The sequence below is a fragment of the Callorhinchus milii genome, unplaced genomic scaffold, assembly GCF_018977255.1.
Source record: "Callorhinchus milii isolate IMCB2004 unplaced genomic scaffold, IMCB_Cmil_1.0 Scaffold5, whole genome shotgun sequence".
In the NCBI taxonomy this organism is placed as follows: Eukaryota; Metazoa; Chordata; class Chondrichthyes; order Chimaeriformes; family Callorhinchidae; genus Callorhinchus; species Callorhinchus milii.
The window spans coordinates 48,845,741-48,856,821 of NW_024704746.1; the positions used below are offsets into that span (position 1 = coordinate 48,845,741).

The 11,081-nt window shown below is 49.8% G+C and overlaps 1 protein-coding gene across 1 annotated transcript; it reads left to right on the top strand.

The window, feature by feature from the left end:
* Window positions 1-1,932: 1,932 nt before the first annotated feature.
* On the top strand, window positions 1,933-10,242 carry gpr37a (G protein-coupled receptor 37a). Its single transcript, XM_007898663.2, has 2 exons — window positions 1,933-2,826; window positions 8,451-10,242. Exons 1-2 carry the CDS (start codon window positions 2,074-2,076, stop codon window positions 9,258-9,260), a joined length of 1,563 nt encoding a protein of 520 aa, XP_007896854.2. The 5' UTR covers window positions 1,933-2,073; the 3' UTR covers window positions 9,261-10,242.
* Window positions 10,243-11,081: the final 839 nt, after the last annotated feature.

Below are 11,081 nucleotides of genomic sequence, written 5' to 3' on the forward strand. Positions count from 1 at the left end.
AGAGTGCTTCACAGAATAAACTGTAACGTGAATTGACTGTATATTTTCTGGGCGAAACACATCAGCCAATTGCGCACAGCAGTGTCCCACAAACAATCGTTGATTGAGTGACCAAATTATTATTATCATCATCATTATTATTTTGGAAGGGATTATTACCCTGGAAAAGCGATCCTGCAATTGACTAACAACCTGCTAGGTAAATAGTGTGGAGTAAGGAAACTTGCCCAACGTTTTGCGCAGTCAGTACCAGTAACACTACCCAACCTGCGACGAGAAACGATTTTATAATAGCAATCCTTACATTTGATCCAGTGCCTTTCATGTCAGGAGAATGTCTCAAAGCACTTTACAGGATATACCGTGACTGTGTGTCAGTTGGTGGGGGTGGAAGCCGATGTGTGCACAGCGAAGACCCACAAACAATGCAGTGCATCTCCAGCATTGCCCTGGAGTATCAGTGAGGACCATCGCCGGGTCCAATTCCTGATGCGGGGGCTGGAACCCAACAACCTTCTGACTCAGAGGGCAGAGCGCTGCCCGCAGAGCGCTGCCCGCAGAGCGCTGCCCGCAGAGCGCTGCCCGCTGAGCGCTGCCCGCTGAGCGCTGCCCGCTGAGCGCTGCCCGCTGAGCGCTGCCCGCTGAGCTTGGTTGGCACAGGCAGCACAGACCTCCACAGCCGGTTTGCACTCAGCAATACTGAGCAGAAGAGTTTTTTTTTGTGTGTGAGGAGAGGGAGGGAGGGAGGGAGGGGAGAGAGAGAGAGGGAGGGAGGGAGGGAGGGGAGAGAGAGAGAGGGAGGGAGGGAGGAGGAGAGGAGATTCACATCACTACATAAAAAGCTTTGGGGTCAGTACGAAGTCTGTCTGATCAAAGTGATGGGAGGGACAGCGGCTGAACCCCAGGCTGGTGACTGACTGACTGACTGTTGAGGAGGTCTGTGGAGAGAGTCCGCCCGCGATGGGGACTGAGCCGCTCTCTGGGGGTAACTCCCTCCCGGTTGTTGCTCCCGATGTCGATGGTTTGTGACAGATCCGAGATTCCCGTCCGTCACCACAGCAACTCGGAGCTCTCTCACACACACACACACACACACACACACAGACAGACAGACACACACAGACAGACAGACAGACAGATAGACACACACAGACAGACAGACAGACAGATAGACACACACAGACAGACAGACACACACAGACAGACACACACAGAGACAGACAGACACACACACACACACAGACAGACAGACACACAGACAGACAGACACACACACACGGACAGACACACACAGACACCTGCCCGTCCGGCTCTAATCATCCCACCAGCTCTGCTGCCTTCCTTCGCCCGGGACCCGCACCCGCCCGGGACCCGCACCCGCCCGGGACCCGCACCCGCCCGGGACCAGCACCCGCCCGGGACCCGCACCCGCCCGGGACCCGCACCCGCCCGGCACCAGCACCCGCCCGGCACCAGCACCCGCCCGGCACCAGCACCCGCCCGGGGAGGGCTCGGGGTTGAGGGGGAACTTTACGCTCAGTCACCGGCAGCGCGAGGGGAGAGCGGGAGGCGCTGCCCCGGCGGCTGAGGCTGAGGCTGAGGCTGAGGCGGGAGGGGAGGGGACCCGCGGCTGACGAGGCACCGGCAGAGAAGCGCAGGGACAGGGCAGACTCCCCGCTGCCCCGCCTCCGGCCACCACCCGCAAACTTACCCCGCCCGCGGGGGCACCTGGACAGCCCCCACCACACCCCCCGCCTTCAGCTGCCGCCCTCCTCCCGCCTCAGCCACTGCCGCCCCGCGGGGCGGGGACACTCCGCGCTCACTCACTGCTCCTCACTGTGATATGGCCGGGAAGGCGGCTGCCGTGTGAGGCCGGGCAGGGCTGCCGGGCCGGGCTGCCGGGCAGGGCCGGGCCGGACCATGCGCTGCTGCCTGCTCGCTCTTGCCCTCTGTGCGGCCGGCGCGGTGCGCGCACAAGGCAGCGCCCGGCAGGTGAGCGATGGAGCGGGGCACCTGGGGCTCGGAGGCACGCGGGCTGGCATCGCTGGCAGGACTGGCAGTGCCCAGGCGGGGATGGGGCTGAGCCCCTCCCCGGGGGGGGCAGAGCAGAGCCGCGGGGCGCCTGTCAGCGGTGAGCGGCCGCGGGGGAAGCCGGTGGACCGGCGAGGGGATGGGCAGAGTGTCAGAGTGGGCACTGATGGCATCCCACAGGGGGTGAAGGTGTTGGATGGCGACTCAACCGCGCACCGACAGGACAGCGGGACCGGGCGGGCGGCCAGGCACAGGCACAGGCACAGGCACAGGCACAGGCGAGAGGCGACCGGGCAGGATGGCGGGGTCCCAGGCACTGGCTCTGGGTGGCACAACTGCATGGGCGCCCCCCAGACGGGGGGAGCCTGTGCCAATGCTTCCCTGGGCACCCGGGGCAACGCCGAACAACCGCACAACCAGAGCCACAGCCACAGCTCCAGTGCTCTGGGGATGGAGGCGACGGCAGCCGCAGCCGTGCTCCCCGCCCAGGCTCCGGGGCGGAGACAGCAGCTCCGAAACCCCTTCTACCCGGTGACCGAGGAGTCGTACGGAGCCTATGCTGTGATGTGTCTCTCCATCGTCATATTCGCGATCGGCATCGCCGCCAACCTCTCGGTCATGTGCATCGTCTACCACAACCTCTACATGAGGAGCATCTCCAACTCGCTCCTGGCCAACCTGGCGCTCTGGGACTTCACCATCATTTTCTTCTGTTTGCCTCTGGTTATATTCCACGAGCTGACCAAAAAGTGGCTGCTCGGCGATTTCTCCTGCAAGATCATTCCCTACCTGGAGGTAAATTTTATAGGAATCCTGTAAACATCTCAACTGAGGTATAAGTAATCCTGGGATTTGATATAAGTGTCTCATTGAGATGTCTCAAAAGCGCTTTTACTGTGAAGGGTAGCGATGGCGTATTTTGTGGGCGAACGGTTTGCGCACAGCGACGTCCCCACAACTGACGTGAGGTGAGTGACCGACTTTATCTGTGAGGATTGTTGGCCAGGACACCGGGAAAGAGAAATTCCTGTAGTGCCACAGGATACTTAACATCCATCCGAAAAGGCACAGGTGGGACCTGGGTTTAACATCTCATCTGAAGGTCGGCACCACTGGCAATGGCCACACTCCCCCAACAGTGTCAGTCCGGACTAAATTAGCTCAAAGTCCCCATGTGAACCAACAACATTCGGACTTGTGTTCTTTTCGCCTGCAAGGATTTGAGCTCACAGTCCAGGTTGATACCAAGTGTCCCAGGTGCTGTCCTTCTGGTCAGATGTTAAATTGAGGCACCCGGGGGATCGTTCAACATCTGACCGCCCATTAGGAAAAGAGAAGGGACTTTCTCTCCCCCGATATCTTGGCTGACAGTCCCCCAGATAAAATAAGTCACTCACTCGTGGCTGTTTGTGGGATGTTGCTGTGCACAAATTGACTGCTGTAGGCAACAAATGCTCACTACTTTTTTTTAGTATATCCTGCGCAGCTCTTTGAGACCTCCTCCTGATGTGAAAGTCGTTATGCCAAACACAAGATTTATTATTATTAACAATGCAAGTTTCTTTGTTTCTATTTTAGTGAAATGAGTTTGTGATCAGAAGGCTGAACACGTGCTCCTAACCAGTCTTAAGTCACCCACAGACAGTTGAATTGCAACAGTAAAACAGGAGGAAAATGTTACATCGCCAACTTAACTTCAGCTTTGACAATGGAAAGATTTAGTTAAAAATGGATTGGTCATTTGCTTCATGACCATTTGTGGGACTGTGCACAAAATAGCTACATTGTTCACCTACAAAATACACAGTCTCTACTATCACTACTGTGAAATATTTGGAAATGTCTCCTAGCGATGAAAGGCGCTTTATTAAATGCAAGCTTTATTGTTATTCCTTTCACTGTTATTCGGTTCTAACATCCGAAACCATTTAATAACACTTTTGCCTTTAAATTTTAGCCCTTTTTAACCTCAACATGAAAGTCGTAGCTATAAAAATATATATTGTACAGTTAACTCCTGATAACTCAATACTGGCTTAACTTCTCACTACCACTTAATTCATCATGCTGCCAATATCCCAGCTACACTTAATTATTTATTTATACATGTGCCTAACTTGCCACTCGTCACTGAACCCTTTTAGCTTGTAGTAATAAATTATCACGAGTTTACTGTAATCCTTGCATTTGATTCAGCACCTTTTATTTTGAGATGTCTCAAAGCCTTCTGGATGATTTACTCTAAAGTGCAGTGATTGTGTATTTGTGGATGAAAGCAGCAGCATGTTTGCGAGCAGAAATGTCCCCAAAACAGCCACGGAGTGAGTGTACAGTTGAATCTTGGGATTGTTGGCCAGGATACCAGGAAGGAGAAATGTCTCACCTTGTACTGATGTGTTGACGTGTGGCTCAATGCGTAAAGTGGTAAATTACTACCAGCAGGCTGACTTAGGGTAGTCATATAATACCAGCACAAGCCGTTGAAGGAGACAAAGACAGAATCCCTACTGATCAATGCTCACAAGTGTCTCTGGAATGAAACCAGGTGGGCTGAAGGGCTTAGTCGGGGGGCCGTTGGGGGGGTCTTCTTGCAGGAAGATGGCGGCCAGTGACAGTCATTAATGGAAGCAAGGTTTACGGAGCTGAAATACTGGGGTATCCTCTTGGCTGTGCAAGGGTGAGTTACAGCTTATCACATTGACACTATACCAATACAAAATCATAGACAGCCCCGATCTCACAGGATGTGACTTCTCACTTCAGTTACAATGTTCTTCATGATTTGGTTTTGGTCAGCCAGTGTTCAGCACACACGGAAACCCATCACTGTGCCTAAAAGTTTCCAAACCAGACAATTCCATATCTGCCACCCTGTGTCTGGAATGGAATGCATAGTCACTCCATGGAGGGATGCACCCTGCTTACCTAATTCCTGAATTAGGCACAGGTTCGCAGGAACGAATGCTCAGGGACTCCAGAGTGTGAGTTGGTGTAAATGCTGGAGTCTAACCTGCTAAAACTATATAGCTTGCCAGTGAAAATACATTCTTGCAAGCTTCCCGCTACTTGTCCAGCTAAGCCCACCATATCTGTTCGGGCTTTGGCTTGCAGGGTCAACAGGAGCTAAGTGGAAAAAATCCCTGGCCCCAGTCTGCCCTTCCAAATCCTGCCAATGAGCCAGGCTGGGCTGGGGTGGGTTGTCATCATCAGTGCCTAGGAGTACTGGGAACTCTCCGGCTCAGGAACTGGACTGGAGACCGTAATAGAAGACAGACTCGATTCTGATGTTCCGTTGCCCAGCATGTCATCTTGTAGCCATTCACAACTGTGTGGTTCACCATCTATACGTCCTTGTCATAATAATATTAAATACTAATCATTGTATTTGATACAGTCCCTTATCATGTCATTCATAAGTCTCAAGGCACTTCAAGGATTTACTGTAAAGTGAAGTGATGGTGTATTTTGTCGGTGAATGTAGCAGCTGATTTGTACAAACAGCCATAAAATTATTCATTGTATCTGAGAGATTATCCAGCACACCGGAAGAAACTCCTTCTCTTTTTGAGTTGTGCCATGGGATATTTAACGACCGGCTGAACAGGCACAGATGGGACTTTCGTTTAATGTCTCATCTAAAGAACGGCACTTCTGCAATACAGTGTTCCTCCATTCACTTTGTGGCTGTTTGGGGGATGTTACAATGTGCAAATTGGCTGCCGCCATTCGACCATAATATACAATCACAAAACTTCAAATTAAATCCTGTGAAAGGGACTATATCAAGTGCCAGGATTATTATTATTTATCTTATCCCAGCTATTCTCTTGTCTGTACTCTCTCTCAACTCTGGTCTTTTGCTCATTTTCCAATGCGTTTTTCTTCATGGGAAGCTGTTCTAGATTCATAGACTCATAGAAGGTCCAGTTCAGAAACAGGCCATTCAGCCCATCCAATCCAAACCATTGCCTGTCCTAGATCCTATCCCTAGTCCTATATCTCAGCTTTCCCGCATATCCCTCAACTTTATATTCTCATAATCACATCTCCAGGCTTTTTTGAATGTGCACATGGTGCAGCAATGTCCCGCAAACAGACAAGTGAATGGGAGAGCGCTGCATTGTTGGAGATGGCATCCTTCGGTTGAGACGTTAAACCGTCTGCCCATTCAGGTAGATGTTAAAGATGCCATGTCCCAGTACACACCAACAAGCTGGCAGCGAATTCCACACTCAAATCACTCTCTATGTGGAAAAGTTCCTCCTAATCTCCATTCTGGACTCCCAATTCTGATTCTAAAACAACACACTCTCTTTCTAGACCCCTTGTCCACAGGAAGTAATCTTTCCCTATTCATCCTATCTCAGCCTCCCATCATCTGACACACCTCTATCATGTCTACTCAGCCATCTGAGCTCCAAAGAAAATCTCCAGTCTACTATGCCTTTCCCGCTAACTGCATTTCCCTATTCCAGGCAACATCCTAGTGATTCTTCTTTGTACTGCATTCAGCACTCCTACACAACCTACCAACTCACTGTGTTGCAGGCTTATAATGTAGTTTACATTCCTAGCCACCCAAAGTAGATCCAAGAAACAGTGTTACATTTATTTTGAGCTCACAGGCCAGGCCGACACTCCAATAGAGAGCCGGGGAGCATTGTGGGAGGTGCTGTCGTTGGTATGAGATGTTAAACCAAGTTCCTGTCTGTGCCTGTTCAGGGTACCTTAAAGATCCTGCGGTACTATTGGAAAAGAAGGTGTTTCTCTCTCCTGGTGAGCTGGTCAACATTGCTGTACATAAAATTGTACTTCATGGCTGTTTGTGGAACGTTGCCCCTGGCAAATTGGCTGCCGCATTTACCCCAAAAAATAGAGCCACTATACAGTAAATCCTGCTAGTCGCTTTGAGACATCCGTTTCGCCCACAAATATACAGTCAATTCAGCGTTTACAGCATATTCTGTGAAGCGCTTTGAGACGTCTAGAAGACGTGAAAAGCACTATATCAAAATGCAAGGATTATTATTATCCTCCTTATGTGAAAAGCAATCACATAAAAGATTATTACTTTTAATTATTAGGACTATTATTTTGGTGTTTAACTTGGATGAAGCCAGAATATAAGACGGGGGTGGGGGGGTGAGGGGGGAGGGAGGGAGGGAGGGAAGTCGTCCCCCTAAGACTATCTAAATTATTTTTTAAAAAAGGATGATTTGGAAATATTTTATTCAGAAAGTATGAGAAACCAGCTACAGCTTTCAGGGAGGCGGAGTTATTCACAAAGCCGATGAACTGTCGGGGTACAGACCACAACACTTATTTTCTAGACAGCAGTAGAGATTAGTTAGTGGGTTGCCAAACTGTACGAAATGTTAAGGTTCTGTCTCTGTGGCTGCTCTCTGCCAGGACTGCAGCAGGTCCCAGCACCTGGAAAGGGAGTGGAAATCAACCGGGGTTCCCTCTCCCTGATAATAATTATAAATCCTTGCATTTGATCCAGCACTTTATCATATCTTTGAAAGGTCTCAAAGTACTTCATAGAATATACTGTGTATTTTGTAGGTAAATGTTACAGCCAGTTTGCACACAGCAATGACCCACAAACAGCCATGTACTGAATGACCAATTGGTGGCCAGGACCCTGAGAGAGAGAAACTCGCTTCTCTTTTCCATTAGTGGCGTGGGACCTTCATCGTCCACCTGAACAGGCAGAACCTCGGTTTGCGTCTCATCTGAAGGCCGGCACCTCTGACAATGCAGTGCTTCCCCCAGCACTGCGTTGGAGTATCAGCTTGGATTGTGAGCTCAAAGGAAAGTGGTAAATTAGCACAAAACGTTCTCTCCTAATGAGAATCTGGGAGTTCGGATGGAAGCCCCAGTGCCAGGCAGCCTGGCTGAGTCAGTATCGTGTTCATCTCTGAGTCAGAAGGTTGTGGGTTCAAGCCCCATGTCGGGGATGTTGACATCACAGTCTAGACCAACCCTCTAACACAGTGCTGGGGGGGAGTGCTGCATTGACAGATGCACCGTTTTGGGGCTGTGTCACTTCATGGCTGGTTTTTGGGATACTGCTGTGCATAAATTGGCTGACAAAATTGGCTGCTGCATTCATCCACAAAATATAGGGTCACTCCACTTCACAGGATATCCTGTGATTTTTTTTTCATGAATGCCCTGCTGGGAGTGGTAGTTGAGGCAAAATTCATATTGGCTGCGAGGAGGGAGCCAGACAAATACCTTAAAAAAGTCAGCTACAGGGGTGTGGGAGAAGAGGCCGATTAGTGGGACTGAAAGGATTACTCTTGAGGGAACTGGCACAGACACGATGGGCTCAAAGGCCTTCTTCTGTGCTGCAAATTGCTTAAGTTCTGTGGGTGTGTTATTCGCGTTACCCTTTTGTTTGTGTATGTCCACAGGTCTCTTCGCTGGGAGTGACCACCTTCACGCTTTGCGCGCTGTGTATCGATCGCTTCCGGGCGGCCACCAATGTGCAGATGTACTATGAGATGATTGAGAACTGCTCATCCACCACTGCCAAACTAGCCGTCATCTGGGTGGGGGCGTTGCTGCTGGCACTGCCCGAGGTGGCCCTGCGCCAGCTGGTGACGGAGGGGAACGGCGACCCCGACACCCACCGCTGCGAGGTCAAGATATCGGCCGAGCTGCCGGACACCATCTACGTCCTGGCGCTGACGTACGACAGTGCCCGCATGTGGTGGTACTTCGGCTGTTACTTCTGCCTTCCCACCCTCTTTACCATCGCCAGCTCTGTGGTGACCGCACACAAGATCCGCAAGGCTGAGAAGTCCTGCGTCCGGGGGAACAAGCGCCAGGTCCAGCTGGAGAGCCAGATGAACTGCACAGTGGTAGCCCTGACCATTCTCTACGGCTTCTGCATCGTCCCAGAGAACATCTGCAACATAGTGACCGCCTACATGGCCACCGGCATCTCCAGGCAGACGATGGACCTTCTGCAGCTCATCAGCCAGTTCCTACTATTCTTCAAGTCCTGTGTGACCCCTGTGCTGCTCTTCTGCCTGTGCCGGCCCTTTGGCCGAGCCTTCATGGACTGCTGCTGCTGCTGCTGTGAGGAGTGTGCGCCCAGAGCCTCCACCGTGACCAGTGATGATAACGACAATGAGTTCACCACCGAGCTAGAACTCTCGCCATTCAGCACAATCCACCGCGAGCTCTCCACTTACACCTCAGTGGCAACGCACTGCTGAATTTAAGAACCTGCATTTATATACTGCCCTTCACGTAAGATAATGTCTCAGGGTGCTTCACAGTGGACATTTACAGTGAGAAACGAGGGGATGGAGCCTGGGCGTGGGGCAGGGTGGGAGGAGGGGGCTAAATTGCGGTATTTCATAACTGGCTCACTTAACCCATTCCCAATGCCATCAGTTGAGCCACACCAGGGCAGAATTCCTGTGCGACTTGTGTGATGCTTTGCAAGAGAGCATTACCACTTCAACAATTTGGATTGCTTATTACAGAATCCCACTGAACAACTTTAGAGCCCCCTCCCCATGGTTTGACACTCATGGTCTATTTCCTGAGAATTGCTCAGGAGTAAAGTAACTTTAGCTTTAAGAGGATGTCTTTGACATTGTAGATGGCTTTTCTCAGTATCAGGGCCAAGCCTGCTCTAGGGAGCAGCACGACTTATGTGCATTCCCACTGTGGACACCAAACTAGTGACAAAGTTACCAAGCACACTGGTAACTGACTTCAGAATAGCTTAAAAGGAGTAGCATTGATCAGAATCAGGTACATTTTAGGATAGGGATTCACGCTGGTTTTCAAGCCCACAAGAGTTGAAGTCTGTCTTTCATGATTGTGTGGCCACAGTGTTTAAAGTGTCCGTCACAGCCCAATATCAGAGAAATGGTACTGAAAATTAGCAAGAACCAGTTAGATGCTGAATAGTTGTTGTAAAGTTGCAATTTGCCAAGATTTATGTGAAGTGAAGTGCAAAGTGTGTAATGGATAATTCGAGAAGAGGTATGAGAGATCAGCAAGAAGGCTGGTTCGTTTTGGGCAAAACATGTTTTATTTTCTTGTGGTAGTTCAGCAAATATGTGGAGGTAAGTTGTGATATCTACTGCGAAATTTTCTTCCCTAACCTTGTCATGGATTTTTGGAATTGTGTTCAACAAAATTGTTGTAATTCACCAATAAAACCATGCAAAACCATTTTCACGGCAAAATGTCTGAGGGGTTTTCTGCAAAGTGACTGAGTGTTTTGTAGGTAAATGTGGCAGCTAATTTGTGCACGGCAATGTCACACCAACAGCCTCCGGGTGGTCCAATCTTTTGCCGGGGGCCAGTTGCCTTATTTGAGAAATGTCGTAGAAGCAATTTTTTTGGTGTTTCCCTTCCGGAACCATAACATAACATTTACGGGTTACGGAGGGAAAGGTTGGACCAGATGAAACGAGGGGGGAGGGTGGGGGAGCAGATGAAATCGGCACATCGGCCACCATTTGGATCACCCTGATGTAAACAACTCATTTTATCTGGGTGATTGTCGGTCAGGACACCGGGAGAGAGAAACTCCCTTTTCTTTTCCAATAACCAGCCACGGGAACAGGTATAGATGGGACCTCAGTTTAACTATGCATCCAAAGTTCAACAATGCAATGCTCCCCCCTAGCATTGCATTGGAGCGTCAGCCTAGACAGTGAGCTCAAATACAGAAACTAAGCACAATACAAAATGCAAAGCAATTTTTCTGGATGGCAAAATCCGAAGGTCACTGGGTGCCACTTAGCATTCTTAACATATTAAACCGCTTGTCCAATACAGAGCATGAAAGACTCCCTTTTAAACACACAAGAGAGTATGCATAAAAAAAACGCAAAATACTGCAGATGCTGGAAATCATCTGTGGTATTTTGTAAGAGATTATGCATATATCATTGAAAGTTTGAAATCTGAATAAGGCAAACAACATTATGATGCTAAACTATGCAGATTTATACCAATGGATGTTAATGCATATCATTCCATACTATTTGCTACACTTTTTGCCATTGTTTGTG

Excerpts from the sequence above, each read along its gene's own strand:
- gpr37a (XM_007898663.2), top strand. The coding sequence starts at position 2,074 with ATGGGGCTGAGCCCCTCCCCGGGGGGGGCAGAGCAGAGCCGCGGGGCG. Across the intron at positions 2,827-8,450 it reads AGATCATTCCCTACCTGGAG|GTCTCTTCGCTGGGAGTGAC; the intron begins GTAAATTTTATA and ends GTATGTCCACAG.